The sequence below is a fragment of the Protopterus annectens genome, chromosome 2.part2 (assembly GCF_019279795.1).
Source record: "Protopterus annectens isolate FY-2018-M chromosome 2.part2, PAN1.0, whole genome shotgun sequence".
Lineage (NCBI taxonomy): Eukaryota > Metazoa > Chordata > Ceratodontiformes > Protopteridae > Protopterus > Protopterus annectens.
The window spans coordinates 886131778-886158179 of NC_056730.1; the positions used below are offsets into that span (position 1 = coordinate 886131778).

The 26402-nt window shown below is 43.0% G+C and overlaps 1 protein-coding gene across 7 annotated transcripts in view; it reads left to right on the top strand.

Annotated features, from left to right (window-relative positions):
- The window catches only part of APC (APC regulator of WNT signaling pathway), a 2693590-nt gene that overhangs the window by 1984345 nt on the left and 682843 nt on the right, over positions 1 to 26402 (top strand). For all 7 annotated transcript variants that reach the window (XM_044064201.1, XM_044064200.1, XM_044064205.1 and 4 more), the window contains one exon: positions 15824 to 15907. In XM_044064201.1, the coding sequence (XP_043920136.1) occupies positions 15824 to 15907 (84 nt within the window). The remainder of the gene's footprint in view (positions 1 to 15823; positions 15908 to 26402) is intronic.

Genomic DNA, 26402 nt, shown 5'->3' on the forward strand with positions numbered 1-26402 from the left:
AGCCTTTCATTATCTTTTATCCTGACAGGGTGGCCCTCAGGACCAGTCCTTCTTTTAGGCCTAAGGTGGTATCCAGTGTGGCTCTTAACCAGACCATTCATCTGCCAACTTTTTTCCCAAATCCGCAGAACAAGGGGGAGCGGATTCTGCATTCATTGGATGTACACAGACAACTAAGATTCTACTTAAACAGGACAAAATCTCTAAGAAAGTCTGAGCAACTACTGGTGGCATTTGCTTCAGGGGCACAGGGGAAGGCTATCTCAAAGCAGACTATTTCAAAATGGATAAGCCATTGTATTCGTTTCTGCTACATACACCATGGTAAACCTGTCCCCAGGGGGATCAGATCCCATTCCACCAGGGCTGCATCTACTTCTGCAGCTTTTCTCAGAAGGGTTCCTACCAGAGACATTCTAGAAGCTGCTACGTGGAGCTCAGTTCATACGTTCACAAAACATTACCATTTACCTCTCTTTTCTAAATCCAGGGCAGGCTTTGCCACTGCTGTCCTGCAGGGCCTTATAGTTGCCCCTAATGCTGTATAATTCCATCCTCCCATCCATAGCTTTGGGATTCTGCCCAAATGTAATGACTGCAACAGTGAAATACGAAGATCATGGTACAGTTGTGTACACTTACCATAAATGTAGATGTTCCAGTGTATTCACTGTTGCAGTCCAGGTTACCCACCCGCCAGCCCCCTTTCTTCTGTATTATTATACCTCTTCTTTCCTTCACTATGCTCAAAAGCCTTTTTGGTGTATTTGCTTTTAGCAGATCACCCAAATCTAATGACTGTAACAGTGAATACACTCGAACATCTACATTTATGGTAAGTGTACACAACTGTACTTTGAGTGTGAGCAATCAGGGGTACAGATGGCAGTAGTCCTTATCTCCTTTTTAGAGGATTCCTTCTCATTTAACAGACCAAACTCCTTTATTCCCACTATTATTCAGTGTCTGCTGAGACTCAACAGGTAATAGAGCCTGTTCCTCTTTCCCTGATGGGAAAAGGGCTTTATTCAAGAGTGTTTTTGGCACCAAAGAAAGAATGTTCACAGATACCACTCCTACGTCTTTCTTTCTCAACAAGTTTGTGAAAGGGCCAAAATAATATCCTTTTCATAACCTGTTACCTCTTATTCTCCCATTCAGTTTTTTTGGTAATACTGGATTTAAAGGATGCTTATCACATTTCTGTAGCCATTTATTTCAAACATTTAATGATTTCTGTGTCTGTGTTGCACACTGTTTTCTCTGTAGTACCCTTTGGGTTATTTACTGCTTCAACAGTGTTCATGAAATGTCTAGCATGAGTGATGGCCTATTGCAACTGCAAGTTATTCACAGTGTTCCTTATTTAGATGACTTGCTTATCTTTGCAGCCTTTTTCAAAGTATTAGGAATCTCTCATTTGGGTGAGAGATCTCCTTCACGGACTGGGTTTCTAGGAGACCATTTACAAGTCTCGTTTGACTCCTTCCCACAGGATTCTACTCCCAGGGTGTCTCCTGGATACTTCAGTTCAAAGAGTTTTTCTTCCATAAGAAAAAATAGATTTTTATCTTGATCTTTTCATGAGTTTTTATCTCAATGCAGGACTGCAACAAGGGAATTTCTCAGGATAGTAAGATTCATGGAATCTGTGATTCACATGATTCCTCTAGGTAGACTCCAGTTTTGTAATTTGTAAAAATGGAACGGCTTTGGTAGTGAGACCAGTTCAGTTTGAATCTAGGTCTCACATTTTGTTTTCCAGCTCCAATAAAGTATGTAACAGTAGGTAGACTCAGAATTTGCTTGGGGAGCTGTCTCTTTGGGGGTGAAAGTGCAGGACCTTTGGAACAAAAAAGACTAAAACACACAAACATAAGAGATGTTTGCAGTTATAAATTCATTCAACTTTCTGTCATCCATGGTCCCTATAACCTCTATAAGTGATTATAGACAACACCACAGTGATGTGGTATGTAAACTGGGGTTGGGGCATATCATAACCTTTATGCAGATTAGCAGTGGTAGCCTGGGATGCAATAATTCAGCACAATCACAGTTTGCAGGCATATTCTATTCTGTCAGAGCAAAACATTATTGCAGACCAAGCTGAACAGGACCAGGACAGACAGACGCAATGGAAACTGAATCAGGTAGTCTTCAAGGATTCGATCCAGCTGTGGGGAAACCCCTCAGGTAGATCTGTTTGCATCCATTCACAAGAAATGGGCAACATTCTGCTCCATAGCTCCTTGTAAGCAGGCTTGAAAAGCAGATGTTCATTGTGTTTCACTGTTGCAGTCATCACTGTAGGGTTCTTCCTGCCGGCAGGCAGCCCTCGGTCGGCCAGAATCCCAAAGTATGGGTCCGGCATCGGCTGTTCAGTCAAGCTCCCTTACGTCAGAGCGCCAGGAGTACAAAGCTGCCAGCCGACGCCATTTTATTATTCTCCAGTCTTTCTTGCCATGCGGTGAAAGCAGTTCGCAAGTGCCGGTCGGCTGACTCCTGATATTTTTTCGTGCTTCAGTCCGAAGACATACTTCTTCTTCTCAAAGCTAAGTACCCCGTTGGGGAAACTTTTTTCTTGCTCCAGTCCGATGTCAGAAAAAGTTAATAATTGCATTTCTTGTGGGAAGCAAATACCTCATAAGGATTTCCATTCTTACTGTATTCCTTGTTTAGGCCCTGACCATGACGTATCTAGTTGTCGGTTTTGTGCTAGATTTAACCAACGTACGATTAAGCGGAGGTATGATTTTGCTTTTCACTACTTTGGTAGGCGCTTTAATTATAAAATGTCGTCGGACACGCTTCCGACTACCGGAGTTCAAAAACGAAGCAAGGATAAGGACAGGCCTCCGAGGTCCAAATCAGACGACGTTTTACAAGCAGAACCAGCTACAGGTTCCGCCGTCATCAGTGAGGTGTTTTCGCAGCCCCTGTCATCGGCCATTTCAGAACCGATTGCCGAAACGGACTCCCACGAGGAGCCAACTAGGCCTTTGAGCACTCCAGCTGCAGGACCTTCGGACAATGCTCCCTCGGATGGGTCCGGAGCCGCTGTGCAGGTACTGGCTTCCGAGTGGGTTTTCAGGCCTACACAGCTTCTGATAAAGGGAAAGCCAAAGACAAAGGCAAAGACTCCTTCTAAATCTAAGACACCAGCCCAGGCCTCTTCTGATCCGGGACCCAAATCTCAGAAACAGCTACTTAAAATGGCAGAGGACTTACTAACCATGATTAGGGGTTCACATCCCCCTCCAGACAAAAGACCTAGGCAAGAATTGGATTATGAATCTTCTGATCAGGCATCTGTTTCTTCAGTGTCTTCCTCTGAACAGGAATATACTTTCCCTCCTTATGAGGATTCTGATGCTGAGGAATCCATTCCATCAGCTTCTCCCCCTGAGGATTTTTCTTTTGGGGAAACTTTACATGACATGAGGGAACATTTTCACTGGGAAGGACAGGAGTACTCTGAATCTAAGAGAAGGCTTAGGGATTTTCTTCTTCTTCCCCAACATAGACCCCTGGCTATTCCTCCTATTTTGGATATTGTGGATGATGCCTTTTCTGAGGCTAATTTAACTCCTGACTCCTTTCCTCCAGCCCCTGCTAAGCCCGACAGATTTTACAGAGTCCCTGACTCCCACCAGTTCCTTTACAAAAATCCTACTGATGATCCAGAAACCATTTCTCAGGGTCCTAAGGGGGTTAAGGACGCCTCTGCTAAAAACCCTATTCTGACAGATAAGGATTCTAGGGCTTTGGAGAGATGGGGCAAAAAAGTGTACACTTCTGCTACTTTATCTATTAGGGCTTTAAATTGTCAATTTCATATGCTAAAATATCAGCAATTTCTACTGTCTGTTATGAAACAAAAGTTAGGTGCCATTTCTGCATGTGCAGATAATAAGGAATTACATGATTTGATGCATGCTACTGAACAAGTGGGGAAGCATGGTTTACACTGTGGCTTTGATGCCTTGGAGGCTTCTTGCAGGGCGGCTGCCTCTGGCACAGTCATTAGAAGGCATGCCTGGTTAAAGGAACAAAACTTACCTGATCAAGTGAAAGCAAAGTTACTGGATGCTCCTGTTCAGCATAATATTTTGTTTGGCTCTAAGGCTGAAGAGGTGATAAAGAAAATGGAGGATAAGGCAAAATCCATGCAAACAGTTAAGGATTTCTTACAAGTTCAGCCCCCAAGATTTAGCAGAAATTGGCCAACTAAAAATTGGTCCTTTCCCAGCTCGGACAGGCCTCAGAGGGGTAGATATAGACGCTCCAGAGGGAGGGCCCAAGCACAAACCTCTTACAGACCTAGACAGTGGAGTGCTTCCACCCCCAGGGGTGGAGAGGACAGAACTCAATCTTATAGAAAACAGGCTCAATGACTCCCCCTACATGGCTCCAGGAACTTCTCTCCTGGAAGCCCCTCTAGGAGGAAAACTCTCTCTTTTTCAACAAAATTGGACTTGCATAACCCAAGACAAGTGGGTTCTGGATGTAGTTTCAAGAGGTTACAAATTCCACTTTCATACCTTGCCAAGACCAAACGGATGGCCAGATCTACTAAAACACCAATGGGCAGAGGCATTAAACCAGGTGGGATTCCCTCATGGCTATGAGGGCCATAGAACTGGTCCCACAATCGGAGACAGGGCAAGGCTTTTACTCAAGGCTCTTTCTAGTTCCCAGAAAGCAAAATTCATGGAGACCCATCCTGGATCTGTCAGTCTTAAATACTTTCCTGGAGATACCAAAGTTCAAGATGCTTACTCTGCAGCAGCTCCTGCCAATGTTGAGCAAAAATGCATGGATGGTGACATTGGATTTAAAGGAGGCTTACCTACACATCCCTATCAGACAGGAGTGCAGAAAATACCTCAGGTTCAAGGCCGGCTCAAAACATTACCAATTCTCTGCGCTGCCCTTTGGCTTGTCTGCTGCGCCCAGGGTCTTCACCAAGTGCCTGGCACCAGTAGTAGCTTATTGCAGACTCAAGGGAATTCAAATTTACCCTTATCTGGACGACTGCCTTATTCAAGCAGAGACAGCAAGGATGTCTTACTCCAGCACCTGTAATTTGTTCAAAATCTTCTCAAGTACCTGGGATTCACTGTGAACATAAAAAAGTCAAATTTGACACCCACACAACAGATAACTTTTCTGGGTGCTCTTCTAAACACAACCCAGATGGCATTCCTGACATCCGAAAAACAACTTCAGCTGGCTTCATCTTTCAAAATTTTGGCGTCAATAACTCAGCTAACTGCAAGGAAATTCCTGCAGGCTTTGGGTTACATGGCCTCCTGCATCCTTCTCATACCAAATGCAAGATTGCATATGAGAAAAATACAATGGTACCTAAAAAGTGTATGGTCCCAGCATTGCCACAGTCTAAACACACAGATTGCTGTCTTGCCTTGCCTACAAAAGGAATTCCATTGGTGGACCATGCCATGTCTTCACAACAAAGGGAAAGCCTTGAGTCTGCCTCCAGCCAGTGAAGTGTTAACCACGGACGCCTCGGATTACGCATGGGGAGCCCACTTGCAGGGAAAAGGTCTGCAAGGTTTTTGGACAGAGGATCAGAAGCACTTACATATCAATTTAAAAGAGATGTTAGCTGTACAGAATGCCCTCTTGGCTTTCAGGGATCTTCTACAACCAGGACAACTGCTGATATGGACAGACAACACCACAGTTATGTAGTACATAAACAAGCAAGGGGGTTCACACTCCTACCTCCTTTGCAGACTAGCCATGACTCTATGGAACACAGCTCTAGCTTGCAAAGTGGATCTACAAGCTCAGTTCCTGCCAGGGAAACAAAATATTCTGGCAGACAGCCTGAGCAGGAACTTGTCAGACCCACATGAATGGATGCTAGACACCCAAATATTCAAGATGATTACAGAAGCCTGGGGCTGCCCGGACATAGATCTATTTGCATCCCCCCTCAACCACCAGTTACAGATTTTTTGCACAAGGACATTCCACAAACTAACATGGAAAGTGGATGCACTATCATTCAGTTGGAGAAACCTCTCTGGGTATGCCTTTCCGCCACTACCTCTTCTTCCACAGGTGTTATTAAAGATCAAGCAGGACAAGCCCAAGATGATGATTTTACTGGCCCCAAATTGGCCTCGTCAATTTTGGTACTCAACACTGATGAATCTATCCCAGGAGCCTCCTTGGATTTTACCTCAGATTCCAAATCTTTTGTCCCAACACCAGGGCCAGGTTCTGCACTCTCATGTCAAAACTCTCAGCCTGGCAGCCTGGCGAATTCAGGCTCTATGATTAATCCTTTCCTACCCAAACAGGTCATGGATGTCATCTTAGAAGCCAGACGGCCTAGCACTAGAAAATCGTATGCAGGTAAATGGAAGAGATTTTTCACCTGGATGCATGCTCAGGATTCAGATCCTCTCATTCCTAACATCCCACTGATTTTACTTTACCTGACAGACATGCTACACAAGGGTTTATCCTTCTCCTCCATAAAAATACATGCCTCAGCTATTTCTGCACATTACAATACAGATCCTCCAATCTTTTCGCATCCACTTCTGAAACAATATCTCAGAGGAGCAAATAATTTAAGGCCCCCTAGGACACCACCCATACCTGCCTGGGACCTCAACTATGTTCTGGAAAAACTCACTCTGCCTCCTTTTGAGCCTGCTGCCACATCTGATATTAAGTATTTATCATGGAAGACAGCTATCCTACTGGCTTTGACTTCAGCCAGGAGAGTCTCGGAGTTACAAGCACTCATGGCTGTGGAACCTTATATTATTTTTCACCAAGATAGGGTGTCTTTAAGGACTAATCCTACTTTCATGCCTAAAGTGGTTTCCAAAGTGGCTTTAAATCAAACTATTCACCTGCTAACTTTTTTCACTAATCCACAAAATAAGGGGGAAAGGATCTTGCATTCCTTGGATGTACACAGACAACTTTGTTTTTACCTGGACAAAACCAAGGATATCAGGAAAACAGAGCAACTGTTTGTTTCTTATGCAGCAAATTCCCAAGGAAAAGCTATTTCAAAACCGACCATTTCTAAATGGATTGCTCATGGAATCAGATTTTGTTACTCTCATCATGGAAAGCAAATCCCAGGAAAAATTAGGACTCACTCTACTAGAGCTGCTGCTACTTCAGCTGCCTTTCCTCAGGGGAGTACCTACCAAAGATATTTTGGAAGTTGCAACTTGGAGTTCAGTGCATACTTTCTCTAAGCACTATAATCTCACTCTTTACTCTAAGTCTAGGGCAGGCTTTGCTTCTGCAGTCTTGCAGGGCCTTCTAGCCGCCCCTTCTACTCTATAACCACCACCCTTTATCTCAGCTTTGGGATTCAACCCTACAGTGATGACTGCAACAGTGAAACACGATGAACATAGTATAGTTGTGTACACTTACCATAAATGTAGATGTTCGAGTGTCTTCACTGTTGCAGTCTGGGTTACCCTCCCTCCTGTCCCCTCTTATACTTTCATTAGTGTGGTTTCCTATTTCACCCGTCTTCTGAGGTGTATTTGCTACAGGGTATGGGGTTTGTTGTGTGTTACATTTTTGTTTTACTATTAGCCTTCACTTTTGGGTGCCTGACATCTGGGGCAAGAAAAACTGGAGAACATGGCATCAGCTGGCAGCTTTGTACTCCTGGCGCTCTGACGTCAGGGAGCTTGACTGAACAGCCGACGCCGGACCCAGACTTTGGGATTCTGGCCGACTGAGGGCTGCCTACCAGCAGGAAGAACCCAACAGTGATGACTGCAACAGTGAAGACACTTGAACATCTACATTTATGGTAAGTGTACACAATTGTACTATGCATTCCCATTTCCTAGGATGGGAATGTTCCTGTATACCTTTCTACTGATAGTCTAAAGATTCAGAAGGACTCTCCAAAGATCATTGTGGTGACTCCCTTCTGGCCTAGGCAACAGTGGTTTTCCCTTCTTTTGGAAATGGCTTAGGATAATTAACCACAGGCTTCCTTACATACTGAACTTAACTCACACAAAACAGGAATTGTTTGATACATTCATCTTAAAACAGCTTCAACTAACTGCTTGGATGATAGCTGTAATACTTTTAGGCAACAGTTTTCTGAGGATGTACAACAGGTGTTAAGAGGCAAAGAAACTTGCTACTAGGAAATCATAGCTTAGCAAATCAAAAATATTTTCAAGTTGGCACCATATTAAGAACCCTTTTAAGAATAGTATTTTTTGGTTCTGCAATGCTTATGTGAGTTATCCTCTGACATTTTACTCCTTTGTCAAGGTTCATTTTTGGCCATTCCAGTATGTCTACCAATACTCTCTTTCAATGCATTCCCATGTCAAGATGTTTTTTAAAAGGGAGTTTTCATACTCATCCACCTAGAAAACAGATGGCTTTTCCTTTGGACTTTAATTTTTGGGGGAAAAAATAACTTCTGCTCCATTTCAACCAGCTGATTGTTTTTTTTTTTTTTTTTTTTTTTACATTGAAACCGGTATTGCTAATTACTCGCTTATGCAAGAACAGTGTCTTGAGTTGCAACCTGTTATTGTGGGTCAACTTTATCTCATTTTCCACAAAGATGGGGTTTCACTGAGAACTAATTCTCTGTTTATGCCTACAGTGGTATTTGAGTTTACTTTGGGTCAATTTTGTCATGAGCATCTCTTCTTCTTTTGGTATAAGATTGTTTTTTTACTAATGTAGATCTGATATGCTTTCTCACAGTCAGATGTCGAGCTTACACACGGTATGCCCTCAGTTGTCATGTACAGTTGATTATTAGTACTTTAAAAACATTAATCTATCCATTCTGGTTCTCTGATGTAGCAGAAAATCTACGGTTTTATCTGTGTGCTCTCTTTCAACTGTACTATGTATGAAACTGATCTTCTTGAGAAGCCTGTTGTTCAGCGAGTCTTTTCTTTTTCACCGCCTAATTTTTGCAGTTTGGTCACCTCATCTGAATAGCTGCAAATGTTTTTTCTAGTTTTTTTCCAACCTTTTGTCATTTGTTTATAGATATTTTTCCAGTATCTTACATATTTTAAACACTTCTGAATGCATTTGATTTATTTTTTATTGGTAGCCATTTTGTCTTAAAGTTGAAGTTTGAATTGTGTTTTACTGAACAGTTGCAAGATACTTCCCAACTAGACCTTTTTATCCCTTTCTGGTTGATTTTCTTTTACGTTTTGCAAATTTCTTCTTCTTTGTTGGAATTCGGACAGTGTAATTACTAGTCAGTAATTGGATTTGATCAAAATTTATAACTTGTACTAGTGCAAGAATTTTGTAGTTTCACACTGGGAGAGCTCTAATCATCCTTCAGATCAGTGTGCAGCCATGCTGGAGGTCCTGGGTTTTGCTTGTATTGTAAAAATAATATAGATTTTTTTCTCAGTTTCACTGTCCATGTGCTGTAGCTGTTACTGCTGCTTTATCAGAATTTAGCATGGATAATACTATTCTGGCTTTCAAAAGTGGAAGTCTTATGGATAAAGTTGCCCTTTTAGGACAGGCATGTTAAATGCTTAACATGTTCAGGTGCTAATCACCTTAAAGAAATGTGTTAGGTCAGTAGCAACTTTGTTAAGAGAGCTCTTATTAGCAAAATATTAAGTCAATTCGTTTTAAAAGTGTACTGCCTAAGGAGGATGATTAGGAGCTGCCCACTTTGGCATGTCCATTGTAGCATTGCTGTGACTCAATCAGGGAAGAATCCACAAATAATCAGGGATAATTTTATAGTATTAGTACTATTAACTAGAGATGTCAATAGAATAAGAGAATCTGAATTAATATACAGTTGAAGTAAAATAAGTCTGTAACTCTATTGTCATTGTTTATTAAGTGCAGTTCACCAACTTTTCTCCAAAACTGACCAGTTGTAGGCAGGATTAAGGGGAACAGAGCTAATATATGAGTCAAAATCAGAGGTGTCCCTAAAAATCAGGGACAATTGAGAGATATGCATTGGAATTAAAATATAAAGTAAAGCCAGTCAAAAGAAAATAACATTTTTCTGGAAACTTTTCCCACTCCTCCTTTTCCAAAGGTATGTAGGAGCAAGGGAATGGAGCGTTTTTTTAAGGCAGGGGTCCACAAACTTTCTAGTTAAGTGACAAAAAGATTGTTGTTGTAGATCACTCGTAATGGTTTCTTCATGAAGGGACAGCATTTCTTCACTTTCTAAAATGAACCTTCCAAAGACTTTGGCAGGTCTTCGGAAGTGTTTCTTTCCACTGGTCTGTTTCCTTGAATATTGATTAAGTGAGGCTATCTAGGACTTTACTGCAAGATGGGGTTTATGTCTTGTCCCACCTCCCTCTCATTCTAGGCCAGACAACAGGTATCATTATTCATCCTTCATCTTTGCTTCCCCCTCATCAGGCTCAAGTACGGCTCTAATGTTGTTGAGGCTGCCAAGTTCCCTTTAGGCTTTAACTCAAACAGGGCTTGTATCTTCCAAGTCGCTGCTCCATCAGACCTCATGGATTCAGATTGTGTCTACCAGCCATGGGCCAAAGATTTGACATGTAGTCCAGCACTAACCTCCTTGGTGTCAGTCTTGAGGTCAGAGTTCTCATGGTTTTAAGCCATTGGGCTTGAGCATGTTGGTGTCAACCTTGACACTAGGGGACTCAATGTAGAGATGTATTGTCAGTCCAGTTTTGGCCTTAATCATCAGTTTTCTGGCTTGGACATAATCTCTTTTTTGCCAAAGAACCGCAAAGAAGATCAACAACTAAATAACTAATAAACTTCTAGGACCTGGAAGAAGAGAACTGAGCCAAACAGGTGTTGAGCACTTTCGTTCTTTAATAGATATAAGAACTTCATCAGAAAAAACAAAGAATGAATGAAATAAAGCCTTGTTGTGCCTCACTTTAAAATCATAGCAAGCATCATGTATAAGCAATGTAGAAAAATAAAACAGTACAGTAGGCAATGGTAAATAGATGTGTAATGTAGTAGGTGGAGTTCATCTGTACCATCGCAAAGCACTGCAGCACATTTAACATTCAAGTTTTCATTAATGCCTGAGGAAGCTTCAGCATTCAGAAGCAGCTGCCATTTCAATTCTCGCACTTCTAAAAGAGTTTCACTGTCACCTAAAAAGAAATCGAGTTGTTCCAGTACAATAAACTTAAAAGTTTGAAATCTATTACAAAGTGAATTGTGTTTACCTAGTGCATTCCTTGATCATTATACTAATTGCTGCTAAATGCTCTTTTTTGTCTGGTGTGATAATTTCCTGTATGTTTTGCCAACATGAAATAACTCACGTGTTACAAATACCAGCATAAACAATGTTTCTACTTTGGCAGTCATGGTATCAACAAAAAAGCCCTTCAACATAATAATGCCTGAAAAAATATCCTGTTCTTGTCTGAATGTGTTTACAAGTGACACACCTACCACAAGAAAACATACCTGGGGGCTTGTTTCTATTTCCATAGTTCATAGGTAAGTACTAGGCTGTCTGCCGAGGGCATCTATAAGCCTAGCAAGAATGTGTTGGCTTTCACCGCCCCTTTAGATTAGTCTTTAATCAAAAAGTGTTTATCATTCTTTTCAAAAGAGCCGAAAAGAGTTTTTTTTTTTTTTTAAGAAAAGCTTGGGCTGTTGCCCAGGACCAGAGCATGTTCTCTGCAGCTTGTAACAATGTCCCAGTTTTTGGAAATAACATTTCTAATTGAAAACATGTCTACACTAATCAGTAGTGGAAAACTAAGCATACAGTCAGTATTGGAGTCCCTTAATTGTTTAGGTTCAAAGCCAAATCTAAGGATAGGTTTGAATCTGGTAGTACATGTTAAACAAATGTCAACAGAAATGTTCTCAACGAGCTATCTTGGATAGTTTCTGTGTATAAATAACTCCTTATGAAAATTACACTCTTGCAGGAAAACATTATCATCAATTACTAAACAAGACCACCTAATAAACTGCCCCTTTATACTGTTCGCTTTCATAAAATATGGGGGCTGACTAGTGAAGTCTAAAAAATTATCTGTAAGTTTTCTTGCGGAGCACATTCAATTCCAGTGAGTCGGCAGCCAGAGTGATCTCCATGTCTAGGAACTGGACAGTAAAACCATACCCTGAAATAAAAGAAAATCAATGCTTCAGGCAGAGTCTGAGTAAATGAATGTAGTTCACTTCTGGATCCTTGCTAAATAAAAAATGTATCATCAGTATAACTACAATACATTTTAGTTTTGTCAAAACCAGGCAGATGAACCAAAGTGTGCAATTCCCATACACTCAAAACTAAGTTAGCATATGCAGGGTCTATTTTTGACCCCATGGCAACTTCTCTTACCTGCTGATGGGCTTTTCCCATTAAAGTGGAAGAAATTGTTACACACGACTGTGGACACAAGTTTACAAATAATAAATATTTTAGCACTAGAGAAGGTAGTATGCTCAGTTAAAAAAAGCCGAATCAATGCTAGACCTTCCTTATGTGGAATGTTAGTATATAAAGATTCAATGTCCAGAGTTACTAACATCTAATTCGAGTCTATGGTGTCCAGTAAGAATAGCTGATGGGGAAATGCCCAAGAGTCATGTAAATAAAATGGAGTAGCTTGCACAACAGGGTTCAGCACTGAGTCAATGCATTCAGCAATCTTTTCTGGTTTTGTTTTTCTGTTGGGTTAACAGCATCCTTGTGAATTTTAGGTATGCCAAATAACTTGCCTAGACTGGGGTTAGGAACATGCATAAAGTGATAATTTTCAAGAGAAAGGCAGTTATTGTATTCCCGATCAAGCAATAAGCAATCAATCTCTTCAAACTGTTTTTTAATAAAATCAAACTCTACCAGTCTATAAAATTTGTTGTTAATCAAGGTAGCCTCAGTCTTAGAAATATGCACGTCTTATTCCATAAGCACAATTCCTGTCCCCTTGTCTGCTTTTATAATACATAAACTTTTATCAAGGCTAAGTTTCTGAGAGGTGTTGAAAAAATGGAGGATAAAGCAAAATCCATGTAGACAGTCAAGGATTTCTTACAGGTACAGCCACCCAGGTTTAGCAGGAACTGGCCTTCTAAAAATTGGTCCTTTCCAGTCTCAGACAGACCACAAAGAGGCAGATACAGGCGTCCCAGAGGCAGATCTCAGCCCCAAGGCTCATACAGGCCTAAACAATGGGGTGCTCCTACCTCCAAAAGCGGAGAAGACAAATCACAACCTTACAGGAAACAGTCCCAATGACTTTCCTCTACCAGTTCCAAGCAGTTTTCTTTTGACAGCCCCCTTAGGGGGAAAACTAGCACTTTTTTCATCAAATTGGCAAATGGTTACCCAAGACAAATGGGTCCTGAACATAGTGTCCCAAGGATACAGGTTCCATTTTCACACTCTACCAAGGTCAAAGGGCATGCTAGACCTGCCACACAATCAATGGGCAGAGGCAGAAAAGCAATTACAGCCCTCATAGACATGAGAGCCATTCAGCAAGTACCATAACTAGAGCAGGGGCAAGGATTTTACTCCAGACTTTTCCTAGTAGCAAGGAAGGACAAAACCTGGAGACCAATTCTGGACCTGTCTATACTAAATACGTTTCTGGAAGTTCCAAAATTCAAGATGCTCACTCTGCAGCAGCTACTGCCCATGCTGGGCAAGAGGGCTTGGCTCGTAACTTTGGACCTAAAAGAGGCATACCTGCATGTCCCAATCAGACAATCTTGCAGTAGATACCTCAGATTCATAGCTGGCTCAATGCATTACCAATTCTCTGCACTGCCCTTTGGCTTATCTACTGCACCCAGGATCTTCACAAAATGCCTGGCACCAGTAATTGCGTTTTGTAAACAAAAAGGAATTCAAACATATCCCTACTTGGACGACTGCCTAATTCAAGCAGAGAACAAAGACACTCTTCTAAAGCATCTGGCGTTTGTAAAAAGATTACTAATTGGCCTAGGGTACACAGTAAACGAAAAGAAATCAAAACTAGTGCCCTCTCAAGAGATAATATTCCTGAGTGCAAGCTTAAATACAACTTCCCAGATGGCTTATTTCACGCCAGACAAGCAAAAACAACTGACTACTTACTTCAAGAAATTGGCAACAAAACCCCACTTATCTGCAAGGAAAATCCTGCAGGCCTTGGGTTTCATGGCATCCTGCATTCTACTAATTCCATATGCCAGACTGCATATGAGGAAACTACAATGGTATCTGAAAAGTGTTTGGACTCAGCATTGCCACAGCCTGGAAAACTCTCCTTTTGGTAGACATTACATCTGCAAGACACATTTTGGAGCTTTAGGTCTTGTGCATCTGTTCACTGTACCTGGTCTTCCACAAGAATAGGGTAGTCTTGCAAACTAATCCTACCCTCATGCATAAAGCAGCCACAGTGGGTGATCCTAATCAATCCATTAGCAGTCCAGTATTTTTCCCAGCTGTTCTAGCACAGGAGATTATTTATCTTAGAGTATGAATATGCATAGGTAGTTGCATTTTTATTTACAGATGGCAGTTCACAATTGTTCATGATATTTTGCTCCTAACATATTGGATATACAAGTTACTAAGCCTGTGTGCAGTTGACTGACTGCATCAAATTTTGTTACAATAACAAAGTTGTTACCAGGTGAGTAGCGTGTTCATTCCACAGAAGCTTTAACCATAGCTCTCAACCTTCCATCACCAAAATGAGGAACACTCGCCTTCATAATGTGGAACAAATGGGCAAAATGTGGAACACATACTAATGGCTTACTAATAACTTCAACTAGGAAGGTCATAGGATGGTTAAAATATGCTGTTTTCACTTATAAAGAAGATCCTTTAATGAATTAATATGATTAATGTCAATTTACCATGGATTTCACCTAAAACATTCCTAACACTGAATGTGTAACAGACCCATTCAATGTGGAACTTTGAGGAATTTCGAGGAGCATGACCCTTTTAAGACCCCAAATGAGGTACGTCCCTCATAACAAGGTACACTTGAGAGGTATGGCTTTAACTGCTTTGCAAGCCTTTAACAATAGCTCAGTAGAGGATATATGTGCAGCTGTGCTATATAAACTCCTCTACGCACTTTTAAAAAACATTACCAGCTAGATGTGACCTCCAGATTTTGGCTCTCCTTTAGAGTCGTAAGTACTCAGGGTATCCTTTAATGAGGCCATTCATATAGGACAGCCCTTAAGGACAATGTCCTAGTGGTGGAGGATGAACAAGACCATTTCAGATTTGAAAACTGTACTTATAATAGCAGTGGATATGCACATGCTCATTTTTCATCCTTTTCTATGTCTCCACCTATTTTCCCCCAGCCTTGTTGGGGTGGGGAGGATATTTGATTTGCTACAAGTGTGTGGCATGTGGTCTACTCCTGATCTGGAGGAAAATGGCATTGAGCAAGGACTTAAGGCTGAAGTGAAGGAGCTGAACCTGGGAAAGTTTTTTGGGTGTTGAATGTACAGTTAGCTGATGGTTCTGTCTTGGTAATCAAAAAGGATGAACTAAGAAAATGCAGATCTTTTTTATGGCAAGTGTTAACTTTCAGTTGTGCTATACTGGTAAACAGTATTTTGATGATTATAGGACCTTCTACTGTGGGATCAGTGTGTGAGCATGCAGATTCAAAGTACATCTAAAGAAACAAAACAATCCACTTACCTTACAAGATTATTGTTTCTGTTACATATATCTAAAGCCAGAAAATATTTCTAATGTCTGTAAAGTATGTTTTGTTAAATAATAAATGTGTGTTGAAATTCCAATGGGAATCATTAATTAAGGTTCATTTTGTAGGCCCGTGTTGCTAGAATCCAGCAGATTGAGAAAGAGATGCTCCGTATTCGACAGCATTTACAGTCTCAAGCAACAGAACCTGAGGTTAGTGACTCAATCCTTGCTTTGTATTACAGTACTGAACAATTCCATGGGAGTAAATAAAGTGATGAGGTTTGTCTAAAGTCATATAATTTGGTACCTTCATGGTTATATATTAACTGGTTTAGACAGAGCCTTGGTCATCTGGTTTTAATGCTGAAGCATTGAAATTCTGAGAGCAGTGAACTGGTGATTTTAAGTAAAGCAGGAGACAGAAACACTAAGTGTTAGTCAAATGCATGCAGTTACAACACATAGGATAACTAGATAATGAGGGCAGAATATACTTCCCATCTTATTTGATCTGTCAACAGACTCATGCTTTTAGGAATTCATATTCCAGGACTGCATAGCTGATGTTCTTCATGTTTCACTGTTGCAGTCATCACCTGTGGGTTTTCCCTGCTGTGGTAGCCCTTGGCCAGCCGGAATACCAGAGTCAATGTTTTTCTGTGTTGGCTACTGTCACCTGTAGTCTGACTTCAGGTCGTTAGTGCTATAAAGCAAGGCAGCAAATGGCATTACATCAGTCTTTCTTGCCATGGAGCCCATAGCAGAAGCAGATCGCACATGTGCCGGTCGGTCACTACCAGAGTTTGAATTTCAGTTGAAAACGTATAAAGCTAAGTACCCCATTCGGGATCCTTTTTTCTTGCACTAACTGATGTCCAAAAAAGTTAACAATTGTCTCATCTGTGGAAAGCAGATCCCACACCGAGACTTCCATTCATACTGTGTTACTTGTTTAGACCCAGACCACAACGTCCCTTGTTGCCGGTGCAGTGCCCTCTTTAACGTGAGAACCATTCGCCGTAGAGCTCTTGTTGTAGACAGGTATTTTCGTCTTCTGTCTTCATATTCTGAAATGACGTCTGTCAGCCAACAATCCGTGGACATTCAGAAAAAATGCAGAGATAAAGATAGAGACCGACCACACAAGGCTAAGTCTTCTGATGACTCTACTGCTAAACAGGTCATCAGTTCTCCGGAATTCAGTGAGGCACTTTCGCAGCCCCTGATGCCCGATTTTTTTATCTATGTAGGCCTCTATCGAGACCCTTTTGAAGTCCGGTATGCCGCAGAAGTCTTCATCTTCCGAGCCTTTGGCTATCTCTACCTTGTTTGGGTCTGGAGCCATGACGCAGGCACTGGCTTCCGAGGAGGCCTCTTGCACTACCGAATCTAGGCAAAAAGCAACGTCTTCTCATCCGACTACTGTTTCTTTCAGACCGACGGATGCTCTTAGGCCTAGAAGCCAGGCCACTCCTAGAAAATCTGCCTCTAGCCACCATCTTGCTCCTGCTCAACCACACCAAGCGCAAATGCTTAAAATGGCAGAGGATCTCATTTCCCTTATCAGGGGTAGTCAGGCTACAACTTCTAAAAGGAAAAGACACCCTTCCCCAGAATTTGACAAAACAGGATTCTGAGGAATCTGACTGCTTATGAGGATTCAGATGCAGAGGAATCCATTCCTTCTGCCTCCCCACCAGAAGACCTCTCCTTTGGGAAAACCCTTCACACCCTCAGGGAACATTTCCAATGGGAATCTCAGGATTTCCCCTAGTCTAAGAAAAGACTTAGAGAGTTTCTGGACCTGCTCCAGCACAGACCCTGGCCATCCCTCCTATTTTAGAAGTGGTAGATGATGTTTTCCATGAATCCAGCTTAGCCCCTTACGCCCTCCCACCTGCTTCCAGTAAACCTGATAGGTATTACAGAGTACTGGATTCTCACAAATACCTGTACAAAAAATCCTGCTGCAGACCCAGAGGTCATTACACAGGGACCAAAAGGAGCTAAGACTAGTTCTGCCAAGAAACCTGTTCCTTCTGACAAGGATTACAGAGCTCTGGACAGATGGAGTAAAAAAGGATACACCTCTGCAACCTTAACTATCAGAGAACTCAACTGTCAGTTCCATATGTTAAAATATCAACAACATACTTTGGAACTATTAAAACAAAATATTTCAACCTGTCCAGACTGTGCCAATTTGAAAAAGTTTGCAGATTTACTGCACTCTACTTGTCAAGTGGCCAAACACTTATTACACTGTGGATATGACGCCGTAGAAGCCTCAAGCAGGGCAGCACTGTCAGGATCCGTCATTTGAAGACATGCATGGTTGAAGGAACAACCTCTCCCTGATCATTTCAAGTCTAAACTAATTGATGCACCCTTGGATAAGGACCGCTTGTTTAGAGTAAAAGCAGAAGAGGTGCTTAAAAATATGGAAGACGAAGCAAACTCTATGCAAACAGTTAAAGATTTCTTTCAGGTTCAGCCTCCCAGGTTCAGCAAGAACTTTCCCTCTAAGCACTGGTCCTAAACTGCACCCAGACTTGCAGACTCTCAAACTGTCAGCATGGCTAATACTTTAAAAGCAAACCAAGGGGTCTCTGTTAAGCAAACAGGTCCTAGACATTAGCACAGAGGCCAGGAGGCCCAGCACCAGAAAATTTTACGCAAGGAAATGGAAAAGATTCTGCTTCTGGAGCCAGTGCAGAGGGGGCAGTACCTCACAACCTTCCATCCCTCTTTTCTTGGACTACCTAGCCGAGTTACTCAATAGTGGCCTCTCCTTCTCTTCTATTAAAATCCATGCCTCAGCCATTTCAGCTATTTTTGATTCAGACCAGCCCCTCTTCTCACATCCTTTGATTAAACAATTCCTCAGAGGGGCTTCTAATATCAGACCTCCCAGAAGGCCACCTACGCCAGCCCGGATCCTGAATTATGTTTTAGAAAAACTAACCTTACCTCCATTCGAACCTGCTGCTTCAGCAGAATTGAAATACCGCTCCTGGAAGACTACTTTCCTACTAGCTATCACCTCAGCCAGAAGGGTTTCAGAACTTCAGACACTCGTGGCCGTTGAGCCCTTCATCATTTTCCATGCAGACAGGGTCTCCCTGAGGACTAACCCTTCCTTTATGCCCAAGGTGGTGTCTGATGTGACCCTCAAACAGGCTATACATCCACCTACCGTCTTTCCTAAATCTCAAAAGAAATGGGAAATAATTCTACACTCACTAGACATGCACAGAGAACTCAGATACTACCTGGAGCATACTAAACCCCTCAGAAAAACAGACCAGCTTCTTGTCAGCTTTGCCCCAGGGGCAGAGGGGAACCCCATTTCCAAGCAAACTATTTCCAAATGGATATCACACTGTATCCATTTCTGCTTCTGACTACATGGGAAATCACCCCCAAGTCTATTTATACCCATTCCACTAGGGCAGCCTCCACTTCCACAGCATTCCTCAGAGGAGTTCCCACCAGGGACACCTTGGAAGCTGCCACCTGGACCTCTGTCCATGCCTTTACAAAGCATTACCACCTACCTCTTTTCCCTATGTCTAGGCCAGGGTTTGCCTCTGCAAATGTTCTTCGTGTTTCACTGTTGCAGTCATCATGTTTGGGTTATCCCTGCCAGGGTAGCCCTTGGCCGGCTCGAATACCAGAGGCTTAGTATTTCTGCATCGTTGCTGTCACTTCAGGACTGAGGTCTGGTCGTCATAGTATAAAGTAAGGCAGCCGATGCCATTACATCAGTCTTTCTTGCCGAGGAGCCCAAAGCAGAAGCAGTTCGCATGAGTGCCGGTCGGCTGCTAACCTGAGTTAGTCTTCCAAATTGAAGCTGAAGTCTTCTAAAGCTAAGTACCCCATTGGGGATCCTTTTTTCTTGCTTTATCCAATGTCAGAAAAAGTTAACAATTGTCTTGCCTGTGAAAGCAAATACCACACTGAGGCTTTCATTCTTAGTGCGTCACTTGATTAGGCCCAGACCACGACATCCCTCGCTGTCACACTTGTGCTTTGTTTAACACCAGAACTATATGTTGTCAGGCCCTTATTGTAGCTAGATATTTTTACTTACAGTCCTTGAATTCTGATATGGCTTCGGTAAGCCATCCGACAGCAGATGTTCTGAAAAAACGTAAGGCTAAAGACAGAGACAGACTGCACAAGTCCAAACCTACTGACAACGCTTCCGTTAAGCTAGTCAGCAGATGTTCATCGTGCATGCAGCTGCAGTCATAACAGATAGGTTTTCCTGCCGTCATGCGGGTCCTCGGTCGGCCGAATTCCAAAGTCTAGGTCCGGCGTCGGATGCCGTCGCTTCTTCCCTGATTTCAGTGCGACAGGGGTATAAAAGAACCAGCCAACGCCATTTTCTTCAGTCTTTCTTGCCGCGCGGTGCCCGAAGCAGAAGCAGTTCGCAAGTGCCGGTCGGCCAGCTCCTGAGATTACGAATATTTTTCAGCCGAAGAGTTCTTGAAAGCTAAGTACCCCGTTGGGGAAACTTTTCTTGCCTCAGACCGATGTCAGACAAAGTTAATAATTGCATTTCATGTGGGAAGCAAATACCGCATAAGGATTTCCATTCCCTCTGCATTCCTTGCTTAGGCCCAGACCACGACATCTCGGCCTGTCGTTTTTGTGCTACATTCAACAGACGCACTATTAAGCGTCAGGCGGAGTTCGCCCAAAACTATTTTGGCAAAAAGTTTAATTACATTATGTCGTCGGATACTCCGACTCCAGTTTTGAGTAAAAGACGCAAAGATCAGGACCGACATACGAGGTCCGCGACTTCTACCAACACCACGCTAAAGCCGACTACAGGTGCTCCGGTTCTCAGCGAGGCACCTACGCAGCCCCTGACTACCGATGACACTTCATTAGCGATGTCTTTTGTGCCCGAGGTCGCAGGCTCTTCGGCCCACACCCCGACTACAGATACAGAAGCCACTCTTGGCGGGGAAACTCAGAGTTTAGACAGGCCTGCCACCTCTCAAGGTGTCTTCAGGACGACTTCTTCTTTTTCCATTAAGGCTTACACTAAATCTAAAGCAGCCATGCATTCTAAAAGACAAGCTCCACAGGGCCCCTCTCAAGGCCCCATGCCTAAAAAGCAGATGCTCAAAATGGCTGAGGATTTGATTACTCTTATCAGGGGTTCTCAACCCCCCCTGGACAAAAGGCCCAAAGTGGAGGAAGAATACCCTTCCTTGGACCAGGCCTCCATTACTTCAGAACATTCTGAGGACCAGGAACATTCATACTCCCCTTTTGAAGATTCTGATGCAGAGGAGTCCATTCCCTCTTTCTCCCCCCCCTGAGGATTACTCTTTTGGGGAAACCTTGCATACCTTGAGGGAACACTTCCACTGGGAAGGCCAAGAGTACTCAGACTCCAAGAAAAGGCTCAGGGATTTCCTCTTGCTCCCTCAGCACAGGCCTCTGGCTATACCTCCTGTCTTAGACATACTAGATGATGTGTATTCAGAGGCCAGCCTTAACCCAGATTCTTTACCTCCAGCTCCAGTCAAGCCTGACAGGTATTACCGGGTTCCTGATTCACACCAATTCCTATACAAAAGCCATGTGGCTGACCCAGAAACTATTTCACAGGGTCCCAAGGGAATTAAGGCCTCCACTGCCAAAAATCCATTACCTTCAGAGAGAGATTCCAGAGCTTTAGAAAGGTGGGGGAAAAAGGTATACACCTCAGCCACCTTAACCATGAGGGCATTAAACTGTCAGTTCCATATGTTAAAGTATCAACAGTTTTTGGTATCTCAGTTGAAAAGCAAAATGTCACAACCTGAACAACCAGACTTGAAGGAGTTGCAGGATTTGTTGCATAGTTCAGAGCAAGTGGGTAAACACACCTTGCAATGTGGTTTTGATGCTTTAGAGGCCTCATGTAGAGCTGCTGTTACAGGATCAGTCATACGTAGACATGCTTGGCTCAAAGAGCAAACCTTACCAGATCATGTCAAAGCTAAATTACTAGATGCACCTCTTCAAAAAGATATATTGTTTGGTGTTAAAGCTGAGGAGGTATTAAAGAAAATGGAGGAAAAGGCAAAATCAATGCAAACAGTGAAAGATTTCCTACAGGTACAACCCCCACGTTTCAGTAGAAATTGGCCTTCAAAAAATTGGTCCTTTCCAGCCATGGACAGACCTCAAAGAGGTAGATACAGGCGCACGAGGGGTAGAGGGAAATCTCAAGGATCGTTTAGAGGCAGACAATGGCAAGCACCTACACCAAGAGGTGGTGAGGATAGTTCACAGCCATTCAGAAAGCAGACCCAATGACTTTCACCTTTGCATGCTAAGCAAGGCTCAAATGGCAGCACCTTTAAACGGAAAACTGGCATTATTTTCGAAAAATTGGCATATTGTCACAAAAGACAAATGGATCCTGGACATTATAGACAGAGGCTACAGATTCCACTTTCACACCCTTCCAAAAATGAGAGGCATGCCAAACCTGCCACACAATCAAAGGGCAGAGGCACAAAAACAAATTTCAGATCTCATGGACATGAAAGCTATTCAAGAGGTACCTGCACAAGAACAGGGTCAAGGTTTTTATTCCAGACTATTCCTGGTAACAAGGAAGGGCAAAGATTGGAGACCCATTTTGGACCTATCCATCCTAAACACATATTTACTCGTACCAAAATTCAAGATGCTCACATTACAGCAGCTTCTTCCCATGCTGGGCAAGGAGTCTTGGCTGGTAACATTGGACCTCAAGGAGGCATACCTGCATGTCCCAATCAGACAAGATTGCAGAAGATACCTCAGATTTCTTGCAGGTTCAACCCATTATCAAGTCTCTGCTTGCCCTTTGGCTTATCTACTGTGCCCAGAGTGTTCACGAAATGCCTGGCATCAGTAATTGCCTTCTGCAGACTTCAAGGGATACAAATATACCCATATTTGGACGACTGCCTGATCCAAGCGGACAGCAAACACACTCTTCTGAAACACCTGGCGTTTGTAATAATGTTGTTGAAATCTCTGGGATACACAGTCTGCAAAAAGAAATCAAGACTAATACCCTCTCAAACAATAATTTTCCTGGGTGCCAGCTTGGATACAAACACCCAGATGGCCTACCTCACACCAGAGAAACAAGGGAAACTAACTCAATACTTCAGAAAACTGGCAACCTTCACCAGGCTGACTGCAAGGAAAATACTGCAGGCTCTGGGATTCATGGCATCTTGCATCCTGCTAATCCCATGTGCAAAGCTGCATATGGGGAAACTTCAATGGTACCTAAAAAACTTATGGTCTCAACACAGCCACAGTTTGGAAACAATTATACCACTGATTCCATGTCTTCAAAAGAAATTTCTGTGGTGGGCTCAAGCATGCCAAAGAAACATAGGTCTCCCATTCTGCAAGCCTCAAGCAAATCAAGTCATCACAACAGACGCCTCGGACTACGCCTGGGGGGGGCGCACATGACAGATCGGTGCATTCAGGGCAAATGGTCCCAAAAAGAAAAGCACCTTCACATCAATCAAAAGGAAATGCTAGCAGTAATAAATGCTATTATGGCTTTCAAAGACCTACTGCATCCAGGCCAGCAATTGATAAGGACAGACAACACCACAGTGATGTGGTACATAAACAAACAGGGAGGAACCCATTCATACCCCCTATGCAGGCTAGCCATGTCTTTTTGGAACATGGCTCTGGAATTACAAATCCAACTTCAAGCACAGTTCCTGCCAGGCAAGGAAAACACGCTGGCAGACAACCTGAGCAGAAATATGACAGATCCACACGAATGGAAGTTGCATCCTCAAGTTTTTACAAAGATAATTCAAGCATGGGGAAGGCCAGACATAGATCTCTTTGCCACCCACAGAAATTACCAATTGACAAAATTCTGCTCAAGGACCTTTCATCCACAGGCCTGGAAAGTGGACGCACTCTCTTTCAGTTGGACAACAATGACAGTTTATGCCTTTCCACCTCTTCCTCTGCTGCCCAAAGTTCTATTAAAAGCCAGAGCAGACAGACCAAAGATGATTCTCATTGCTCCAGACTGGCCAAGACAACACTGGTACCCACTCCTGAGGAGCATGACACATTCCCCACCATGGATCCTGCCTCTAATGCCTCTTCTTCTAACTCAGCACAACTTCAAAACTCTTCACAGTCAGCTGAAAACACTCAATCTAGCCGCATGGAGGATTCCTTAAATTCACAACAGACCCTACTCTCCAAGGAGGTGCAGGATGTCATTTTGGAGGCCAGAAGGCCTTCTACTAGAAAAGCCTACTCCGCAAAATGGAAACGGTTTTGTGCCTGGAATCAGGAAAAAGGGTCAGAATCCTGGAATACTGAATTTACCTCAAATATTACAGTACCTAGCTGAGATGCTAAGCAGTGGACTTTCATTCTCCTCCATCAAAATCCATGCCTCGGCCATTTCTGCAGAGTACAGCACTGATCCTCCTTTATTCTCTCACCCTCTCTTAAGACAGTTCCTCAGAGGGGCTAAGAATATAAAACCCCCAAGGAAGCAACCAGTACCTGCTTGCGACCTCAATTTCATTCTAGAAAAACTGACCCTGCCTCCTTTTGAGCCAGCTGCTTCAACAGAACTGCAATATTTGTCATGGAAAACAGCCTTCCTTCTGGCTATCACCTCAGCACGCAGGGTTTCGGGACTACAAGCCCTCATGGCTGTGCAGCCTTTCATCATTTTCCATCAGGACAGAGTTTCCTTACGAACCAATCCTTCCTTTATGCCAAAGGTAGTATCCAGGGTAGCCTTGAATCAGGCTATCCACTTACCTACCTTTTACCCTAATCCACAAAACAAAGGGGAGAGACTACTACATTCCTTGGACATTCACAGACAGCTCTGTTATTATTTGGACAGAACAAAGCCTTTCAGAAAATCAGAGCAACTCTTTGTGTCCTATGCTACAGGTGCTCAAGGGAAGCCTATTTCCAAACAGACAATCTCAAAATGGATAGCCCACTGCATACGCTTTTGTTACTCTTTTCATAGTAAAACTGTACCTACAGGCATCAGATCTCACTCCACAAGGGCCACAGCTACCTCTGCAGCTTTCCTCTAAGGGGGTTCCTACCAAAGATATTTTGGAAGCAGCCACTTGGAGTTCTGTACATACTTTCTCCAAGCACTATCGCCTACCATTATACTCCAAAACTAAAGCGGGCTTTGCCACTGCAGTCTTGCAGGGCATCCTGGCTCCTCCTAGTTCCACTTAGTGCCTGCCACCCCTTTATTAGCTTTGGGATTCTACCCATCTGTTATGACTGCAGCTGTATGCACAATGAACATAGTACAGTTTTGTCCCTACCATAAATGTAGATGTTCGAGTGCTAATACAGCTGCAGTCCAGGTTTCCCTCCCTCCTTCCCCTCTTGGGACAGGCCTAATGGCTAACACCTCCTCATGCAACCTCATTGGGGTATTCTTTTATGGTGTATTTGCTTGCAACTACTGTTTTTTGATTATATTGCATTGCATTATTACATAAATTTATGTTTTGCCTTCCTTCTGGGGGCACCTGACATCTGGGGCAAGAAAAACTGAAGAAAATGGCGTCGGCTGGTTCTTTTATACCCCTGTCACACTGACGTCAGGGAAGAAGCGATAACATCCGACGCCGGACCTAGACTTTGGAATTCGGCCGACCAAGGACCCGCCTGACGGCAGGAAAACCCATTTGTTATGACTGCAGCTGTATTAGCACTCAAACATCTACATTTATGGTAGGTACAAAACTGTACTTTCTCCGGTCCTCAATGAGATGCTTTTGCAGCCCCTGATGCCCACTTCTGTGGATTTGCAGGTCGCTACAGAGACCCTTTTGGAGTCCAGTATGCCGCAAAACTCTTCTTTGACTAAGGATCCTGCGGTTGTCTCTACCTTGGATGGGTCCGGAGCGGCTAAGCAGGCACCGGCTTCCGAGGAAGTACTTCGCACTACTGATTCTCGACACAAACTGATGACTTCTTTCACGTCTACCATTCTTTTGAAAACTACCGACTTTCTAAGGCTCAGGGTATGAACTACACCTATGAAACCAACGGCTTAATCTCAGGCCTCAGTCTCAAATGCTTAAAATGGCGGAAGACCTTATCATGCTGATTAGGGGGAAGCCAAGCTACCCCTTCCAAAAGAAAGAGATCTGGCCCCAGTAATTTTATCTGAACAGGAGTCTGATGCATCTGAATATGAAGACATGCAACGCCTCTTTGCTTATGAGGATTCTGATGCAGAGGAATCCATTCCTTCATCCTCCCCACCCAAAGACTTTTCCTTTAGCGAAAACTTCATACCTTAAGAGAGCATTTCCAATGGGAATGTCAGGATTATCCTCAGCCTAAAAAGAGACTCAGAGAATTCTTAGATCTTCCTCAGCACAGACCCCTAGCCATTCCCCCAGTCCTGGATGTTGTGGACGATTTTTTTCTGGAATCCAGTTCGACTCCAGACACCCTCCCTCCTGCTCCCAGAAAACCTGACCGGTATTACAGAGCTCCTGACTCTCACAAATTTCTTTTCAAAAATCCTTCTGCTGACCTTGAGGTAATTTCTCAATGGCCTAAAGGAATTAAAGTGACCTCTGCTAAGAATCCCACCCCCTTGGATAGGGATTCCCGAGCACTAGACAGATGGGGTAAAAAAAGATAC